The sequence below is a fragment of the Loxodonta africana genome, chromosome 3 (assembly GCF_030014295.1).
Source record: "Loxodonta africana isolate mLoxAfr1 chromosome 3, mLoxAfr1.hap2, whole genome shotgun sequence".
NCBI classification, from domain to species: domain Eukaryota; kingdom Metazoa; phylum Chordata; class Mammalia; order Proboscidea; family Elephantidae; genus Loxodonta; species Loxodonta africana.
Window position 1 is genome coordinate 18232017 of NC_087344.1, and position 21327 is coordinate 18253343.

At 38.9% G+C, this 21327-nt stretch overlaps 1 protein-coding gene across 1 annotated transcript; it reads left to right on the forward strand.

Moving 5' to 3' along the window:
- Positions 1-8184: 8184 nt before the first annotated feature.
- Positions 8185-9120, forward strand: LOC100668978 (olfactory receptor 7G2-like). The gene has a single exon (XM_064279866.1). The coding sequence runs from the start codon at positions 8185-8187 to the stop codon at positions 9118-9120; it is 936 nt and encodes a 311-aa protein (XP_064135936.1).
- Positions 9121-21327: the final 12207 nt, after the last annotated feature.

The following is a 21327-nucleotide window of genomic DNA, read 5'->3' on the forward strand; positions in this document are numbered from 1 at the left end:
GTATAGTATCACGTCATCCTCAAATAGGGAGAGTTTTACTTCTTCGTTACCAGTTTGTTGTTGTTAGGTGCTGTAAAGTTGGTTCCAGCTCATAGCAGCCCTAAGCACAAAAGAACAAAACACTGCCTTGTCCTGTGCTATGCCCATAATCATTGCTATGCTTGAGCCCATTGTTGCAGCCACTATGTCAGTCCGTCTCCCTGAGGGTCTTTCTTTTTTCTTTGACCTTGACTTTACCAAGCATGATGTCTTTCTCCAGCGACAGATCTCTCCTGACAACATATTGAAAGTATGTAAGTCATAGTCTTGCTATCCTAGCTTCTAAGGAGCATTCTGGTTGTACTTCTTCCAAGACAGATTTGTTTGTTCTTTTGGCAGTCCATGGGATATTCAATATTCTTCACCAGCGTGACAGTTCAAAGGGGCTAATTCATCTTCTGTCTTCCTTATTCACTGTTCAGCTTTCACATGCATATGATCCAGTGGAAAATACCATGGCTTGGGTCAGGCACACCTTAGTCTTCAAGGTGACATCTTTGTTTTTCAACATTTTAAAGAGGTCTTTTGCAGCAGATTTTCCCAAATGCAAGGCATCTTTTGATTTCTTGACTGCTGCTTCCATGGCTGTTGATTGTGGGTCCAAGTAAAATGAAATCCTTGACAACTTCAATCTTTTACCCAGTTATCATGATGTTGCTCATTGGTCCAGTTGTGAGGATGTGTTTTCTTTATGTTGAGGTGTAATCCACACTGAAGGTTGTTGTCTTTGATCTCGATCAGCAAGTGCTTCAAGTCCTCTTCACTTTCAGCAAGCAAGTTTATGTCATCTGAATAACACAGGTTGTTAATGAGTCCTCCTCCAGTCCTGATGCCCAGTTCTTCATATAGTCCAGCTTCTTGAATTATTTGCTCACCATACAGATTGAATAGGTATGGTGAAAGGACAAAACCCTGATGCACACCTTTCCTAACTTTAGACCATGCAGCATCCCCTTGTTATGTAGGAAAGACTGTCTCTTGATCTATGTACAGTTTCCTCATGAGCACAATTAAGTGTTCTGGAATTCCCATTCTTCACAACATTATCCATAGTTTGTTATGATCCACATAGTCGGATGCCTTTGCATAGTCAGTAAAGCATAGGTAAACATCTTTCTGGTATTCTCTGCATTCAGCCAAGATCCATCTGACATCAGCAGTGATGTCTCTGGTTCCACATCCATTTCTGAATCCAACCTGAATTTCTGGCAGTTCCCTGTCCATATACTGCTGCAGCCCTTTTTTGATGATCTTTAGCAAAAATTTTACTTGCATATGATATTGTTCAATAATTTCCAATTGTAGTTTGATCACCTTTCTTGGGAGTAGGCATAAATATGGATCTCTTCCAGTTGGTTGGCCAGGTAGCTGTCTTCCAAATTTCTTGGCATAGATGAGTGAGCACTTCCAGTGCTGCATCTGTTTGTTGAAACATCTCAACTGATATTCTATCAATTCCTCAAGCTTTGTTTTGCTCCAATGCCTTCAGTGCATCTTAGATTTCTTCCTTCAATACCATCAGTTCCTGATCACATCCTACCTCTTGAAATGGTTGAATGTAGACCAATTCCTTTTGGTATAATGATTCTGTGTATTCCTTCCATCTTCTTTTGATGCTTCTTGCATAGTTTAATATTTTCCCGCATAGAATCCTTCACTATTGCAGTTTGAGGCTTGAATTTTTTCTTCAGTTCTTTCAGCTTAAGAAATACCTTTTTGGTATTCTATCTGCAGCTCTTTGCACATGTCATTATAAGACTTTGTCTTCTCTTGCTGCCCTTTGAAATACTCTGTTCAGTTCTTTTACTTCATCATTTCTTCCTTTTGCTTTAGCTGCTTCACTTTGAAGAATAAGTTTCAGAGTCTCTTCTGACATCCATTTAGTCTTTTATTTCTTTCCTATCTTTCTAGAGAACTCTTACTTTCTTCATGTATGATATTCTTAATGTCATTCCACAACTTGTCTGGTCTTTGGTGATTAGTGTTCAATGTATAAAGTCTATTTTTGAAATGGTCTCTAAATTCAGGTAGGATATACTCAAGGTTGTCGTACTTTCTCTTTCACGGACTTGTTTTAATTTTCTTCAGTTTCAACATGAACTTCCATATGAGCAATTGATGGTCTGTTCCACAGTTGACCACTGGCCTTGTTCTGACTGATGATATTGAGCTTTTCCATCATCTCTTTCCACAGATGTAGCCAATTTGATTCCTATTATATTCCATCCGGCAAGGTCCATGTGTATAGTCGCCATTTATGTTGGTGAAAGAAAGGATTTGCAATGAAGAAGTCGTTGGTCTTGCAAAATTCTATCATTTAATCTCCAGCATTGTTTCTATCACCCAGGCCATATTTTCCAACTACTGATCTTTCTTCTTTGTTTCCAACTTTCTCATTCCAATCAGCAGTAATTATCGATGCATCTTGATTGCATGTTCGATCAATTTCAGACTGCAGCAGCTGATAAAAATCTTTTATTTCTTCATCTTTGAACCTAGTGGTTGGTGTGTAAATTTGAACAATAGTCGTATTAACTGGTCGTCCTTGTAGGCGTATGGATATTATCCTATCACTGACAGTGTTGTACTTCAAGAAATATGGAAGTCAGCTTCCTGGCCAACTGACTGGAAGAGATTCATATTTCTGCCTATTCTCAAGAAAGGTGATCCAACCAAATGTGGAAATTATAGAACAATATCATTAATATCACGCACAAGCAAAATTTTGCCAAAGATCATTCAAAAATGGCTCCAGCAGTATATCCACAGGGAACTGCCAGAAATTCAGGCCAGTTTCCGAAGAGGACGTGGAACCAGGGATATCATTGCTAATGTCAGTTGGATCCTGGCTGAAAGCAGAGAATACCAGAAGGATGTTTACCTGTGTTTTATTGACTATGCATAGACATTCGACTGTGTGGATCATAACAAATTATGGATAACATTGCAAAGAATGGAAATTCCAGAACACTGAGCTCATGAGGACCCTTTACATAGATCAAGAGGCAGTCGTTCAGACAGAACAAGGGGATACTGATTGGTTTAAAGTCAGGAAAGCTGTGTGCCAGGGTTGTATTCTTTCACCATACCTATTCAATCTGTATGCTGAACAAATAATACGAGAAGCTGGACTATACAAAGAAGAATGGGGCAACAGGATTGGAGGAAGATTCATTAACAACCTGCGTTATGCAGATGATACAACCTTGCTTGCTGAAAGTCAAGAGGACTTGAAGCACTTACTAATGAAGATCAAAGACCACAGCCTTCAGTATGGATTGCACCTCAACATAAAGAAAACAAAAATCCTCACAACCGGACCAGTGAGCAACATCATGATAAACGGAGAAAAGATTGAAGTCGCCAAGGATTTCATTTTACTTGGACCCACAATCAACAGCCATGGAAGCAGCAGTCAAGAAATCAAAAGATGCATTGCATTGGGTGAATCTGCTGCAAAGGACCTCTTTAAAGTGTCGAAGAGCAAAGATGTCACCTTGAAAACTAAGGTGCGCCTGACCCAAACCATGTTATTTTCAATGGCATCATATGCATGCAAAAGCTGGACAATGAATAGGGAAGACCAAAGAAGAATTGACGCTTTTGAATTGTGGTGTTGGTGAAGAATATTGAATATACCATGGACTGCCAAAAGAACGAACAAATCTGTCTTGGAAGAAGTACAACCAGAATGCTCCTTAGAGGCAAGGATGGTGAGACTGGGTCTTACGTACTTTGGACATGTTGTCAGGAAGGATCAGTCCCTGGAGAAGGACATCATGCTTGGCAGAGTACAGGGTCAGCGGAAAAGAGGAAGACCCTCAACGAGGTGGATTGACACAGTGGCTGCAACAATGAGCCCAAGCATAATGATTGCAAGGATGGCTCAGAACCAGGCAGTGTTTCATTCTGTTGTGCATAGGGTCACTATGAGTGGGAACCAACTCAATGAGCAACATGCTCGTGAGAGATGCTGGTCTGTAATTTTCTTTTTTTGTACTGTCTTTGCCTGGTTTTGCATCAGGGTTATGCTGGCTCAATAGAATGAATTTGGAATTATCCCTTCGTTTTCTATGTTCTGAAATAGTTTGAGTATTACTGGTATAAGCTCTTCTCTGAATGTTTGGTAGAATTCTCCAGTGAAGCCTTCTGGGCCAGGGCTTTTTTGGTTGGGAGTTTTTTTTGTTTTTTTTTTTTACCTTTTCAATCCCAAGTCTTGTTATGGGTCTGTTCAGATTTTCAACAACATTTTGTGTTAGTTTGGGTAGGTAGTGTGTTTCTAGAAATTTGTCTATTTCCTCTAGGTTTTCAAATTTGTTGGAGTATAGTTTTTCATAATACTCTGCTATGATACTTCTTATTTCAGTTGGGTCTGTTGTAATGTCCCCACTTCATTTCTTATTTGGGTTATTCGCATCCTCTCTCCTGTTTTTCTTTTGTTGGTTTGGCCAGTGGTTTGTCGACTTTGTTCACCCTTTCAAAGAATCAGCTTTTCTTTTGTTGATTCTTTTTATTGTTTTTCTATTCTCAGCATCATTTATTTCTGCTTTGATCTTTAGTATCCCCTTTGTTCTGACAGCTGTGGGCTTTTTTTGCTATTCTCATTCCATTTGTTCTAGTTGTGTAGCTAATGTTTTGATTTTGTCCTTTCTTCCTTTTTTGATGTGTGCATCTATTGGTCTCTGAGCACTGCCTTTCCTGTGTCCCAAAAGTTTTGGTATGATGTGTTCTCATTCTTTTTGGATTCTAGGAAGTTTTTGATTCCATTTTGATTTCTTCTATTACCCAGTAGTTTTTAACCAGGGTATTATTCAGTTTCCATGTAATCGATTTTTTTTATCTTGTTCTGCCTGTCGTTAATTTCTACTTTGATGGCATTGTGATCAGCGAAGATACTCCGTATTACCTCAATATTTTGGATTTTATTGAGGGTTTCTCTGTGGCATAAGAAGTAGTCTATTCTGGTGAATGTTCCATGTGTACTTGGCAGATGTTGGGTTCTATATATGTCTGTGAATTCAAGTTGGCTGATTGTGGCCTTTAGGTCTTCTCTATCTTTATTGAGTTTTTTTCTAGATATTCTGTTCTTTACCCAAAGTGGTGTGTTGAAATCTGCTGTTATTATAGAACTCACAATTTCTCTTTTCCGTGCTGTTAGAGTTTGTTTTATGTATTTTGGAGCCCTGTCATGGGGTACATAGATATTAATTATGTTATGTCTTCATGATGAATCATCCCTTTAATCATTATATGGTGTCTTTGTCTGTTATGGTGGATTTTCTCTTAAAGTCTATTTTACCTGAGTTTAGTGTTGCCATTCCTGCTCTTTTTTGGTTGCTGTTTCCTTGATATATTTTCTCCATCCTCTGATTTTTAATAAATTTACGTCTTTGTTTCTAAAGCGCATCTCTTGTAGGCAGCATATTGGTGGATCCTGTTTTTTTTTTCTTTTTTTGACCATTTTGTCACTCTCTGTCTCTTTATGGGTGCATTTAGGCCATTTACTTTCAGTGTAATTATTGATAGGTGTGAGTTTATTGCTATCATTTTGTACTGTTTTTTTTTTTTTTTTTTTGCATGTGTTGCAGATGTTTTCTTTGTTCCTCTTACTCTCCTGTGCTGAATTCCTTTTGTTTGTGGAATTTTTTTTTCATTTCTTTTATTTTTGTAGGTTTTGTTTTTAACAAGACTTTATTTTTTCCTTCTTCATTTTGATGAGTAGGTTTGTTAACTTTGTTTTTGGTTACCTTGAAGTTTATCTTTATGTTCCTAGGTTTGAACTACTCTATGATTACTTCGTACCACTTTGCCTTCCTCTTCATTAGAAAGTTCTATACCTACACCATTTATTCTGTCTTTTATTGTTCTGACATTGTTGTCACTTACAGATTATCCGCTCTGGTTCTGTGTTGTAAATCTTTTCGTTTTGAGTAGTCCTTGAGAGTCCATTTCCTAGGTTAGTATATGGCTGGTGTGATCTTGTGTCCTAGATTCAGGGTGTAATCTGATGTTTTCCTCAAACCGAACCAAGGACTCCTTTTAATAATTCTTGTAAGTTTGTTTTTTACATATTCCCTTAATTTCTATTTTTCTGGAGATGCCCTAATTTCACCATCATATTTGAATGAGAGTTTTACGGGATATATTATTCTTGGTTGACAATTTTTTTTTCTTTCAAGTTTTTATATACAGCATCCCACTGCCTTCTTGCTTGCATGGTTTCCGCCAAGTAATCAGAGTTTAGTCTTATTGTTTCCCCTCTGTATGTGATTTTTCATTTTTCTTCAGCTGCTCTCAGGATTCTTTCTTTGTCTTTGGTTTTAGCGAGTGCGATTATGATATGACTTGATTATTTTCTTTGAAGTCCATCCTGTATGTGACTTGTTGAACTTTTTGGATGGTCAGCTTTTAAAAATTAAGTGCTTTTCTGTGAATATTCCCATGCAACACCGTCTTCACTATCTGCCATCTAACTAAGTCTACTGAGAATGTGGATAAACCTGCACACTAGTGCCTAGTCATGACACTGTGATTTCTTACAACTCTGTTCAAATCAAGAGCCAAATTATCAACCCACCTTCCACTAATGGAAAGAATATAGATTGAAACTATTGTGATGAAACTGGAAAAGCTGTGATAAAATTGGAAATCCTAAAAAGGGAATAATATGTCTCTCAACAGTGATGTTAGTCAGAATCGATCACAGAGAATAGCTTAGAATCTTCCATAAGTATATACAGAATGAAGGTTAACATCCAAGAAACATTCAGTGACTCATATGAAGAAACAAATCTGAATGCTTGCATTTTTATGATATCTTAAATATATTTATAAATATAATATTTATACCCACATATGTAAACTGTATTTTTCCAAAATTGCATTTCAGACTTCCTGATATCATTGATAAGATAGAAATGATTTTACTTGTAAATAAATAAAGACGAGAACATAATTGTAAGGATGATGTGTCAATTTATGAAAGATATGGAAGAAGAAGGTGAGCAGAAACAGGTAGAGAGCGGTGGACGGCAGATACCTGGTCTCTCAGGACAGGGAATCAGCCATCCTGAATTTTCCTCTTCTAATGCCTTGGTCTTTAGAGGTTTGTATTGTCCTGGGATCTGAATGACAATAAAAGTGTTTGGTTAATGAGGAGCTTTGGATATTGCAAATCCAAATTACAGACTGCAAATAGTCAGCCTATGACCACCTTACTCAACAGCCCTTCCCCAGTCAGGAAGCAGCACACCTGGGACTCCACAACAGATGACGCTTCTTGATCAGGAGCCTGAAGCTTCATTCTGTCCCTCTGCCTTTCCTGAGGACACATTTTCAAACTTCACCATTCAGGGCAGATGTCAAACATCATTCCTTAGTGATGCCAACCAGGTAACTTAAAACTGCTTAGCTAATGTTTAGAAATGAGGGCAGGTGTTTTAGCATAGATCAGGCCAGGTTAAACTGTGAATAGAGTACATACATAAAGTAATCAGAACAAAGTCACCCATAGGATATCTGCCTGTCTGCCATCTTTCTGATATTTTTCCATGTATCTTTGCATCAAGACTCAAGCAGCTCTCATTCCAGTAGTCTTCTTCTCTCTCTCTATTATGGCAGGGACGATGTTCTTCCTGAGCAAGCAGAATGACTGTTACAGAAAGCTCTGACATTTACTTGCATTCTTGGGGAAGGGGGGGTAGGGTGTTGACTTCACTTTATCTTCTCATTTCTGGTTATTAAAACAGCTTCATAATATCTCTGTTGTCCAGCCCTGATCTATGATGAAAGAGGTGGAGACCCAGATAGACACATTAGGCTGCTTCCCTAGTTTATACATTTGTCTTTAAAAAATTACCAAAAATATAAATGATCATACTAGCAGATTATGCAAAAACAAAACAAACCAAAACACTAGCCATGATGTCTGTTTTATATCTTTCCAGAATTCTTTGCTATATCAGCATCCATGTATTTTTTAAGTAACAAAATAAGCATGATGAAGACACCCCATTTGTTTTCCTCTTTTTTCCTCTCTCTTCTTTTCCAAGACGATGCTTGCCTCTGGTGATACAGTGGCTGCTGGTCCAGGAACCACGTATTTTAGTATCTTATCATATCTTTTCCACCGTATTCATCAACTGCATGGAACTCAGAAATCAAACAGGTATTTCAAAATTCCTTCTCCTGGCACTGACGGAGGATCCAGAACTACAGCCCCTTTTATTTAATCTGTTTCTGTTCATATACCTGGTCACTGTCCTAGGAAACCTGATCATTTTTCTGGCTGTCATCTCTGACCCCAAACTCCACACCCCTATGTATTTCTTTCTTGCCAATCTGTCCTTCACTGACATCTGTTTCAGCACCACCACGATCCCAAAGATGCTGGTGAACCTCCAAGTACAGAATCAGAGCATCACTTATGCAGGCTGCCTCACCCAGGTCTGCTTTGCCCTCGTCTTTGTTACTTTAGAAAATTTTCTCCTTGGAGTAATGGCCTATGACCGCTATGTAGCCATTTGTCACCCACTGAGGTACACTGTCATCATGAACCTCCGCCTCTGTGGTCTGACAATTCTACTCTCCTTGTTGGTTAGCATCTTGAATGCCTTGCTCCACAGTCTGATGTTATTGCGACTGTCCTTCTGCACAGATCTGGAAATTCCTTACTTCTGTGAAGTTCTTCAGATCACCAAGGTTGCCTGTTCTGATAACCTCATCAATAAAATCATCACATATTTTACAGCTACCATATTAGGAGGTATTCCTCTCTCTGGAATCATTTTTTCTTATACTCAAATTGTCTCCTCCATTTTGAGAATGCCATCAGCAGGTGGAATGTATAAAGCTTTTTCCACCTGTGGGTCTCACTTCTCAGTTCTTTCCTTGTTCTACGGGACAGGCTTTGGTTCATATATTAGTGCTGCATTTACACAGTCTTCCAGGAAGACTGCAGTAGCTTCAGTTATGTACACTGTGGTCACTCCCATGATGAACCCCTTTATCTACAGCCTGAGAAACAGGGACATGAAGGGGGCTTTGAGAAAAATCATCAGGAGCATACCTGCTTTTCAGTGATTATATTACCTACTTTCGGCTTAGGTTTCTAAATTGCATCAAAGCGAAGGAATACTTGTGAGGTTGAATGCCTGACTCTCCCATCAATACCTTCTTCTAAAATGACAACATAACATAATGGCTAATGGTAACTCAAATTCAGTTTGAAATCTGACTTTATGCGTAGCTCTGTGCTGTTTGACAAATTATTTTAATTCCCTAAGCTGGGTCTCTTTGGGTAGGTTCCATAGAAGCAGAGCCTAAGGCAGGGTTGATTTATTTTGGTGGCACATTCTCAGAATAAAGAAAGCAGGAGACAATGGAAAGGTAGGGAAAGGATGTAGACAAGGCTGTGGAAATAGCTAGAGACTAGCTTCTGCCTGATGCCATGGATAGAGTCCTATGAATGGAAACCAGGCTTAATCCCACTGAGAGACAAGAGAGGTGATCTTTGGTGCCCGAATTTAGTTATGACCATGACATGTCACTGGTAAACCATGTGTGTCCCTGGTAACATTAGCATCCACCATAGTTTTGTGGTTGTTGTTAGCTCCCACCAAGTTGGCCCTTGACTCATGGCTACCCCATGCACAATGGGGTAGGATATTTGTGATCCATGGGGTCTCATTGGTTGCTTTTTGTAAGCAGATTGCCAGGTCTTGTTTCCTACTTAATGTGGAAGATCCACTGAAACCTATTCAGCATCATAACAACACTAGGTGCTTCTCTGACAGACAGGTTATAGCTGTACATGAGGTTAATTGGCCAGAAATAAATCCTGGGACTCCCACATGGAAGGTGATAATGCTATCACTGAACTACCACTTTCCCACTACATAATCTATAAAACTGTCATATTTAGGTTATATCAGTTGCTTCAGATAATTGTGTGATAACTGAATCTTACCAGTGAAGAAGGCTTTCCTTCTAATAAGAAAATATGAACTCTGACTCTGAAATGCTTGAACAACAGTGTTACCTTTCATTACAAGAACTTCAGAGACAGAGAGTGCAAAAAAAGGACAGTCGGGCTTTAGTCAGTCCTCCATGAGGTAGCTTCACCCTAGAGAAATAAGAGCCCTCACATGAACAGATATATGCACACCCATGTTCATTACATCATTGTTTATGATAGCAAAAAGAAGGAAGCAACCAAGGTGCCCATGAACAGATGAATGGATAAATTCTGGTATATTCACATAATGGAATACCACACAACGATTAAGAACAATGATGAATCTATGAAACATCTCATAACATGGAGGAATCTGGAAGGCATTATGCTGAGTGAAACTAGTCAGTCGCAAAAGGAGAAATATTGTATGAGACCATTATTATAAGAACTCAAGAAAAGGTTTAAACACAGAAGAAAATATTCTTTGATGGTTACGAGGGTGGGGAGGGAGGGAGAGGGATATTCACTAATTATATAGTTGACAAGAACTATTTTAGGTGAAGGGAAAGACAACACACAATACAGGAGAAGTCAGCACAACTGCACTAAACAAAAAGCAAAGAAGTTTCCTGGATACAATCAAACAATTTGAAGGCCAGAGTAGCAGGGACAGGGGTCTGGGGACCATGGTTTCAGGGGACATCTAGGTCAATTGGCATAATGAAATGTATTAAAGAAACGTTCCACATCCCACTTTGGTGAGTGGTGTCTGGAGTCTTAAACGCTAGCAAGTGGCCATCTAAGATTCATCAATTAGTCTCAACCCACCTGGAGCAAAGGAGAATGAAGAACACCAAAGACCCAAGATAAATGTGAGCCCAAGAGACAGAAAGGGCCACACAAACCAGAGACTACATCATCCTGAGACCAGAAGAACTACATGGTGCCCTGCTACCATAATGACTGCCCTGACAGGAAACACAACAGAGAATCCCTGAGGGAGCAGGAGAACAGTGGGACACAGACCTCAAATTCTTGTAAAAAGACCAGACTTAATGGTCTGACTAAGACTAGAGGGACCCCAGAGGTCATGGTCCCCAGACCTTCTGTTAGCCCAAGATTGGAAATACCCTCAAAGCCAACCTTCAGCCAACTCTTCTAAACTATAAGACAGAAAATGATACTTTGAGGAGTGAGCTTCTTGGCTCAAATAGACTCATGAGATTATGTGGACAGCTCCCGTCTGGAGATAAAACGAGAAGGCAGAGGGGGACAGGAGCTGGTTGAATGGACTCGGGGAATACAGGGTGGAGAAGGGTGTGCTGTATCATTAGGGGAAGAGCAGCTAGGAGTGTGTAGCAAGGTGTGTAAAAGTTTTTGTATGAGAGACTTTCTAGGTTTGAACCAGTCTATTATTACTTGGTATCGCTTTGCCTTCCTCTTCATTAGAAAGTTCTATACCTACACAGTTTATTCTCTCCTTTATTATTCTAACATTGTTGTCATTTACAGATTAACCTCTCTGGTTCCCTGTTGTAAATCTTTTGGTTCTGAATAGTTCTTGAGAACTCATTTCCTAAGTTGTTACCTGTCTGTTGTGATCTTGCATCCTAGATTCACATCGTGATCTGATTTTGTTTATTCTCAAGCCGAAGGACACCCTTTAATAATTCTTGTAATTTTGAGTTGGTTTTTACACATCCCCTTACTTTCTGTTTTTCTGGAGATGTCCTAATTTCACCATCATATTTCAATGAGAGTTTTGCAGAATATATTATTCTTGGCAGTTTTTTTCTTTCAAGGTTTAATATATGTTATCCCATTGCCTTCTTGCCTGCATGGTTTCTGCTGAGTAATCAGAACTTAGCCTTATTGTTTCCCTTCTGTATGTGGCTTTTCATTTTTCTCGGGCTGTTCTCAGTATTCTGTCTTTGTCTTTGTCTTTGATTTCAGCCTTGGTGATTTTCTGTTGGGGTCTATCCTCCGCATGGTTTGTTGAGCTTTTGGATGGTCAGCTTTTCATCTTTCATGATATTAGGGAAGTTTTCTGTCAGCAGTTCTTTAACAATTCTTTCCATGTTTTCCATTTCCTCCCCATTTGGAAATCTGATCACTTGCAAAATTTTTCTTGCAATTGTATCCCACATCATTTTCAGGGTTTCTTCATTCTTTTTTCTGCTTTTTTCTCAAAGTTGTATCCAAGTATTTGTCTTCAATCTTGCCGATCCCATCTTCCATTGTTTCAAACCTACTCCTCAGATCTTCTATTAAAAAAGCCTGTTGTCATCAAGTTGGCACATAGACCAATGGAACAGAATTGAGAACCCAGATATAAATCCATCCACGTATGAGCAGCTGATATTTGACAAAGGACCAGTGTCAGTTAATTGGGGAAAAGATAGTCTTTTTAACAAATGGTGCTGGCATAACTGGATATCCATTTGCAAAAGAATGAAACAGGACCCATACCTCACACCATGCACAAAAACTAACTCCAAGTGGATCAAAGACCTAAACATAAAGACTAAAACGATAAAGGTCATGGAAGAAAAAATAGGGACAACCCTAGGAGCCCTAATACAAGGCATAAACAGAATACAAAACATTACCAAAAATGATGAAGAGAAACCCGATAACTGGGAGCTCCTTAAAAATCAAACATCTATGCTCATCTAAAGACTTCATCAAAAGAGTAAAAAGACCACCTACAGACTGGGAAAGAATTTTCAGCTATGACATCTCAGACCAGTGCCTGATCTCTAAAATCTACACGATTCTGTCAAAACTCAACCACAAAAAGACAAAGAACCCAATCAAGAAGTGGGCAAAAGATATGAACACACATTTCACTAAAGAAGATATTCAGGCAGCCAACAGATACATGAGAAAATGCTCTCGATCATCAACCATTAGAGAAATGCAAATTAAAACTACGATGAGATTCCATCTCACACCAACAAGGCTGGCATTAATCCAAAAAACACAAAATAATAAATGTTGGAGAGGCTGCGGAGAGATTGGAACTCTTATACACTGCTGGTGGGAATGTAAAATGGTACAACCACTTTGGAAATCTATCTGGCATTATCTTAAACAGTTAGAAATAGAACTACCATACAACCCAGAAATCCCACTCCTCAGAATATACCCTAGAGATACAAGAGCCTTCACACAAACAGATATATGCACACCCATGTTTATTGCAGCTCTGTTTACAATAGCAAAAAGCTGGAAGCAACCAAGGTGTCCATCAATGGATGAATGGGTAAATAAATTGTGGTATATTCACACAATGGAATACTACGCATCGATAAAGAACAGTGACGAATCTGTGAAACATTTCAGAACATGGAGGAACCTGGAAGGCATTATGCTGAGCGAAATGAGTCAGAGGCAAAAGGACAAATATTGTATAAGACCACTATTATAAGATCTTGAGAAATAGTAAAAACTGAGAAGAACACATACTTTTGTGGTTACGAAGCGGGGAGGGAGGGAGGGAGGGAGAGGGTTTTTTATTGATTAATCAGTAGATAAGAACTGCTTTGGGTGAAGGGAAAGACAACACTCAATACATGGAAGGTCAGCTCAATTGGACTGGACCAAAGCAAAGAAGTTTCCAGGATAAAAGGAATGCTTCAAAGGTCAGCGGAGCAGGGGCGGGGGTCTGGGGAACATGGTTTGAGGGAACTTCTACGTCAATCGGCAAAATAATTCTATTATGAAAACATTCTGCATCCCACTTTGAAATGTGGCGTCTGGGGTCTTAAATGCTAACAAGCAGCCATCTAAGATGCATCAATTGGTCTCAACCCACCTGGAGCAAAGGATAATGAAGAACACCAAGGTGACACGACAACTAGGAGCCCAAGAGACAGAAAGGGCCACATGAACCAGAGACCTACATCATCCTGAGACCAGAAGAACTAGTTGGTGCCTGGCCACAATCGATGACTGCCCTGACAGGGAGCACAACAGAGAACTCCTGAGGGAGCAGGAGATCAGTGGGATGCAGACCCCAAATTCTCATAAAAAGACCATACTTAATGGTCTGACTGAGACTAGAGGAATCCCGGCGGCCATGCTTCCCAGACCTTCTGTTGGCACAGGACAGGAACCATCCCCAAAGACAACTCATCAGACATGAAAGGGACTGGTCAGCGGGTGGGAGAGAGATGCTGATGAAGAGTGAGCTAATTATATCAGGTGGACACTTGAGAGTGTGTTGGCAGCTCTTGTCTGGATGGGGGATGGGAGGATAGAGAGAGAGGGAAGCTGGCAAAATTGTCACGAAAGGAGAGACTGAAAGGGCTGACTCAATAGGGGAAGAGCAGGTGGGAGTACAGAGTAAGATGTATGTAAACTTATATGTGACAGATTGATTGGATTTGTAAACGTTCACTTGAAGCTTAATAAAAGTTAATAAATAAAAAAAAAAAAGCCTGTTGTCATCAAGTCAATTCTGATTCATAGTAACCTTCTATGACACTTTCCATTTCTGACATCTTGTTGTGTATCTTTTTGGATTTATAATTGTTGTTTTTGTATGATTTCTGGTTGTGAATTTATTTTGCCATTTTGTTCTTGTATTACTTTCCTGAACTCTTCCTTTTTTTTTTTTTTGTCTGTATTTTCCATGAATTTATCTGCCTTTCCCATGAGTTTGTCTATTTTTTCCTCAATTTTCTCTGCTTCTTGTTTCAACTCTTAGACAGATCTGAATATTAGAGTTTTGAATTCCCTATCAGGTAGTCCTAATGTCTTTTCTTCTACTGGAAAGTCATCTGGTGTTTTATTTTGGGTACCTACTGGAACCATCCTGTCTTTTTTTTTTTTTTTTTTTATGTTTTGATATTGTCTGCTGTCTTTGGGACATTTAGTAGTTATTTTCTTCATTTGTTGATTGTATATTTTTTGTTTCCTCCTGCTTTTTTGTTTTATTATGTTATTCTGAGCAAGTGGGCTGTGTGTTGTTTGCTCATCTTTGAGCACAATACTTTTTACTACCTTTCCAATGGGCAGGGGCAGTCACTCAGCTATGGTGCACCAGGGCACTGCCAGCTGAAGAGGAGGGGCTGGGATGGGCTCTTTGTGGCATGTACTGGGTCCGCCAGGCCAGGCTGGGGGTCACTGCATGGCAGGTTCTGCTAGGCTGTGCCTATGCTGCTGGGGTGTGCAATGTTCAGTGCACAGTACGGGTAGGCAGGAGAGAGGGGGAAGATTGTGATGCACGGGTGATAAGATGGATATGAGAAAGAGAAGAGAGAAAGAGGAGCCAAAAATAAGTGCTAAAGGAGCCTGCCATTGGCGTGGAGAGACAAGAAACTGAGAAATGAAGAAAAATAAAAAGGGAAAAAGAGAACAAAATTAATAAATAAATGCCCCCAGGGATCCCACTGGTGACTGGGGAAGTGGCTGCCAGGCATAGGGGCACAGCCCATCTAGAAGAGGCAGAGATGGCACACAGCGCCAGGTATTCAGGGGACAGGAAAAGAAGGAAAGCAGAGAGAGATGAGAAGCTGAGAAATGAAGAAAAAGAAAAAAAAAAAAAAAAAGACCCCTAGAGATCCCACTGACATAGCTGCACAGACCAGGGAAGTGACTCCCAAGCTGAGCAGTACAGCCTGGCTAGAAGGAGCAGAGATGGCACACAGTACCAGGTATTTAAGAGACAGGAAAAGAGGGTACGTAGAGAGAGGTGAGAAACTGAGGAAGGAACAAAGACATAAGAGAAAAAAAATAATAAACAATACAAAGAAAGAAAAGCTCCCAGGGATCCCACAAGTGCAGCTGCTTGGACTGGGGAAGTGGGTCCCAAGCTGTGAGATACAGCCCAGCTAGAAGGGACAGGGGAGAGAGATAGATGGCACACAGTGCCAGTTATTCAGGAGGCAGGAAAAGAAGGTAAGTGGACAGAGAAGAGAAACTAAGAAATAAAGATAAAAAGAAAATAATAATAACAAAAAAGAAGAACGAAAAGCCTCCAGGGATCCCACTGGTGCAGCTGCACTGACAGGGGAAATGGCTCCCAAGCCTCACAGTACAGCCTGGCTAGAAACTAGGGTACAGATGGAACACAGTGCTAGGTATTCAGAAGACAGGAAAAGAATCACCAATATATTTTCATTTATTCTGACATTTAGCCAGTGTAAAAGTTATTTCACACTTTGGACATGTTATCAGGAAGGATCAGTCCCTGGAGAAGGGCATCATGCTTGGTAAAGTTGAAGACCAGCGAAAAAGAGGAAGACCCTCAACAAAATGGATTGAAACAATGGCTGCAACAACGGGCTCAAACATAGCAATTGTCTTGAGGATGGTGCAAGACAGGGTATTGTTTCGTTCTGTTGTAGATAAGGTCACTGTGAGTTGGAACCAACTCGATGGCACCTAACAACAACAAACATTATTTCACTAGTTGACATTTCTCTTGTTATTAATGAAGTCAAACATCTTCTCACATATTTATGGGCCATTTATTTTTCCTTTTGTGGAAATTTTCTCTCTGGTATTTCTATTGAGCTATTTATCCATTTGTTATTAATTCATATCAGTTCTTTATATAACTAGGATATTAATCTTTGTCAATTATATCACTGCTAATTTATTCATTAAGGGCATGGTTTGTTATTGCATATCCTTTACAGTATTTTTGGATGCATAAATGTTTGTGAAAATGCTACTTACCTCAATCTATAGTTTTGTCTTTTACATTTGAGGCCTGAACCCACCAGGAATTTATTTTTGCCTCAATGTGAGTCAAGAATTCAAATTGATTTTCATGTTGTAGCACCTTTTGTTAAATAACCCATCCATTCAATTCAGTAACAAATAAAATATTCATTTGCATATTGGTCTTATCTGAGCTCCCTCTTCAGATCAATAGGTCCCCATATCTATCTCTTAACCCACATTACAGGTACTAATTACTGTAACGTAACAGTCAGCTAAAAATATTTTTGCTGTCATAACAAACAATGCTTAACATCATTCAGTTAAAGTCACAAAAGTATCACAGCTTCACTGTTTTCCTGATAAATTTTACTTTACCACAACAATATTGATAACAAATGGCCATAATCTCAACCTATGATCTTAATAAATATATTTAAGGCTGTTGTTCTTGTTGTTAGGTGCCGTCGAGTCGGTTCCAACTCATAGTGACCCTATACACAATAGAACGAAACACCGCCCGGTCCGGAGCCATCCTTACAATCGTTATGCTTGAGCTCATTGTTGCAGCCGCTGTGTCAATCCACCTCGTTGAGGGTCTTCCTCTTTTCCGCTGACCCTGTACTCTGCCAAGCATGATGTCCTTCTCCAGGGACTGATGCCTCCTGACAACAAGTCCAAAGTATGTAAGACGTAGTTTCGCCATCTTTGCCTCTAAGGAGCATTCTGACTGTACTTCTTCTAAGACAGATTTGTTCGTTTTTTTGGCAGTCCACGGTATATTCAATATTCTTTGCCAACACCACAATTCAAAGGCATCAATTCTTCTTTGGTCTTCCCTATTCATTGTCCAGCTTTTGCATGCATATGATGCGATTGAAAATACCATGGCTTGAGTCAGGTACACCTTAGTCTTCAAGGTGACATCTTTGCTCTTCAACACTTTTAACAGGTCCTTTGCAGCAGATTTGCCCAATGCAATGTGTCTTTTGGTTTCTTGACTGCTGCTTCCATGGGTCTTGATTGTGGATCCAAGTAAAATGAAATCCTTGACACCTTCAATCTTTTCTCCATTTATCATGATGTTGCTCATTGGTCCAGTTGTGAGGATTTTTGTTTTCTTTATGTTGAGGTGCAATCCATACTGAAGGCTGTGGTCTTTGATCTTCATTAATAAGTGCTTCAAGTCCTCTTGACTTTCAGCAAGCAAGGTTGTGTCATCTGCATAACGCAGGTTGTTAATGAATCTTCCTCCAATCCTGTTCTTCTTCATATAGTCCAGCTTCTCGGATCATTTACTCAGCATACAGATTGAGTAGGTATGGTGAAAGAATACAACCTTGATGCACATCTTTCCTGACTTTAAACCAATCAGTATCCCCTTTTTCTGTCCAAACAACTGCCTCTTGATCAATGCACAGGTTACCTATGAGCACAATTAAGTACTCTGGAATTCCCATTCTTCACAATGTTATCCATAGTTTGTTATGATCCACACAGTCGAATGTCTATGCATAGTCAATAAAACACAGGTAAACATCCTTCTGGTATTCTCTGCTTTTGAATTTTGAAATTAGGGAAAGTTGGTTGTAAAATTCTAAAAAGGAATAAAATGGCTGTTAAGTATTCAGTCCATTTTGATTACAAAGATTGTATTAGGCAGTGCTGAATATAATATATAGAAACAGCAGCAACAGTCAATGAGCCGTGTGTAAAATTTGTACTTTGAGGGGACATTTGCTATATTATCCCTTATGTTTATATATATAAATCTTTTTTTTTTTTTTTTTTTACCTTAAACATGGTGTCAGCCTTGTTGATACTGTTTTAGCATAGGGATGCTTTGAATGCACCTAGAGAAAAAGACTAGAATTCAGTTACAGAAGGGAGGTTGTCCATGTGCACAAACAACCTGAAATGAATGTGAGCAGAGAGAATTAGAGATAAGAGGATGGCATATTTCTGACCTCAGGGTGTGGGCATCAGGCAACACAAAATTCTTCCTTCTCTGAGCCTTGCTCCTTAAGGATTTGCAATGCTCGAAGATTATAATAACATCAAAAGACTTTTATTAATGAGGAATTTTGGATATTGAAACCTCAAGGGCCACAAAGACTGCAAAGAGTCCCCCATGACCACCCTACTAAACAGCCTGCACAGGTTCATCGACTGAGCATGTGAGCCAAGGGACCACCACATCTGCACATTTCTCATCATTGCAATGTCCCATTAATGTTCTTTTTTTTTTTTGTCATTTTATTATGGTAATGTATATTTAACAAAACATTTGCCATTGAAACCACTTTTAAGCGTACAATTCAGAAACAGTAATTATACTCATTTAGTTGTATGAAAGTCATCACTATCCATTTCCTAATGTTTTTCATCACCCAAAATGAAAACCACATTTTGTTTATCCATTCATATGTTGGTGGACACACAGGTCACTTACATTTTTGGCTATTGTGAATAATGCTGCAATCAATATTGATGTAAAGAAACTTTGAGTCCTGGCCAACAATTCTTCTGGGTATATACATGGAAATAGAATTGCTGACTCTTACGGTAATTTTCTGTTCAATTTTTTTAAGAAACACATAAGTGTCTTCCAAAAGTCTACATGATTTTATATTCCCAACAGCAACATCCTTGTCTGAACATTCTTGTGGACACTTGTTATTTTTAATTTTTCTAATAATAAATAATTTTAGATTGTAAAATTATTTTTTATTTTTCCAATAATAGCCACTCCAGTAGGTGTGAGGGGATATCTTAGGGTGGGTTTTATTTGTATTTCCCTAAGGACTAATGATCTTGAGCATCTTTCCTTGGCTTATTGGCCATTTGTATATCTTCTTTGCAGAAATGTCTATTCCAGTTTTTGTTCGTTTTAAATTTTTTCATTTTTCATCTTTTTGTCATTGAGTTATAAGAGCTTTTTCTGTATTCTGGATATTAAATCCTTATCAGATACACGGTTCCCAAATAATTTCTCCCATTCTGTAGGTTGTCCCTTCCTTTTCTTGATAAAGTCTTTGATGCACAAAAGTTTTAATTAATTAATTTATTTTTAATAAAATATATTCACATACCATGAAATTTATCCTTTTAAAATGTACAATTCAGTGGTTTTTAGTACATTCACAAAGTTCTTCATTGATCACCATTATCTAATTCCAGAACACTTTTGTCACCCCCAAAACTAAATCTCATATCCATTAGTAATCAATGCACATTTCTCTGAATGCTCAGTCCCTAAAAACCGTTAATCTGATTTCTGTCTCTATGGTTTTGCCTACTCTAGATATTTCATATACATGAAATCATACAACATATGGTATTTTTTTTAGGTCTGGTTTCTATGGTTTAGTATAATGTATTCAAGACTCATCTATGTTGGAGCATGTATCATAACTTCATTCCTTTTTTTGCTTAATAATATTCCATTGTCTAGTTATCCTACATATTGTTTATTCATTTATGGGTTGATGGACATTTGGGTTGTTACCATTGTGTTGGTATTATGACTAATGGTGCTCTGAGCATTTGAGTACAAATTTTTGTGTAGACATAGATTTTTAGTTACCTTGAGTATAAACCTAGGAGGGGAGTTGCTGAGCTGTAAATTAACTCTATGTTTAACACTTTGAGGAATTGCCACACTGACAAAGTGGCTGCACAATTTTTACTCCCACCAACACTATATGAGAGTTCCAATTTCTCCACTTTCTCTCCAACACTTGTTATTATCTGTATTATTATTATTATTATTATTTTTGCATAGCCATCCTAGTAGAAGTGAGGTGGTATCACCTTCTTTTAAAATTTTTTATTGTGGTAAAATATATGTAACAAAAAGTCTGACATTTAGCTATTTTTAAGTGTACAATTCAACGACATTAACAATATTTACCATGGTTTGCTACCATCAACATAATTCATTTCCACAAGTTTTACATCACCCCAAAGAGAAACTCAGTATCCCTTCAGCAAGGACTTCTATTTCCTCCCTGTCCCCCACAGCTTCTGGACACAACTAATAAACTTAGCTTTTTATGTGTTTCTGTAACTAGATACTTTATATAAATAACTAAAACCAAACCAAACCCAGTACCGCCAAGTTGATTCTGAGTCACAGCTTCACAAAATATTTCCAACAGAGGCCAGGAAAAGATGGTGGAGTAGTCAGATGCTTCTGTGGTCCCTCTTACAGCAAAGGCAAAAAAAAAGTGGATCGATTATATATGGCAGTCTAGAAGCCCTGAACATCAAAGACAGAGATGAGGAATTGGACTGAGAGGTAGGGAAACAGAGAGGTGGTTCAGAAGCAGAGAGGAGTTGTCAAACCTGACCCAGCAGGAACAGGCACCCCACATGCCAGATCCACTGGTGCAAGTGTGGTGAATCAAGCAGCGGCATTCAGGATTCATTTTCCACATCAGGAGAGACCGAACAGTAGAGAGTCCACTCACACCTCCAGAATCAGTGAAAAACAGCCCTTAATTGGTAAAAGTACATGCATCTAACCTACTGCATGGATCAAAAAATGCCCCTTTGAGAAAAACCTCTTTCCCATTTACCTGACTCCTTCTCACTCTGCACTGGGTCTGAGCCAGCTTTAGAGATTACTGCATCCCCTTGGCCAGAAGTAGGACCTGTCA

What these genes read in the sequence shown, in the direction of transcription:
- LOC100668978 (XM_064279866.1), top strand. Translation starts at nt 8,185, where the DNA reads ATGGAACTCAGAAATCAAACAGGTATTTCAAAATTCCTTCTCCTGGCA.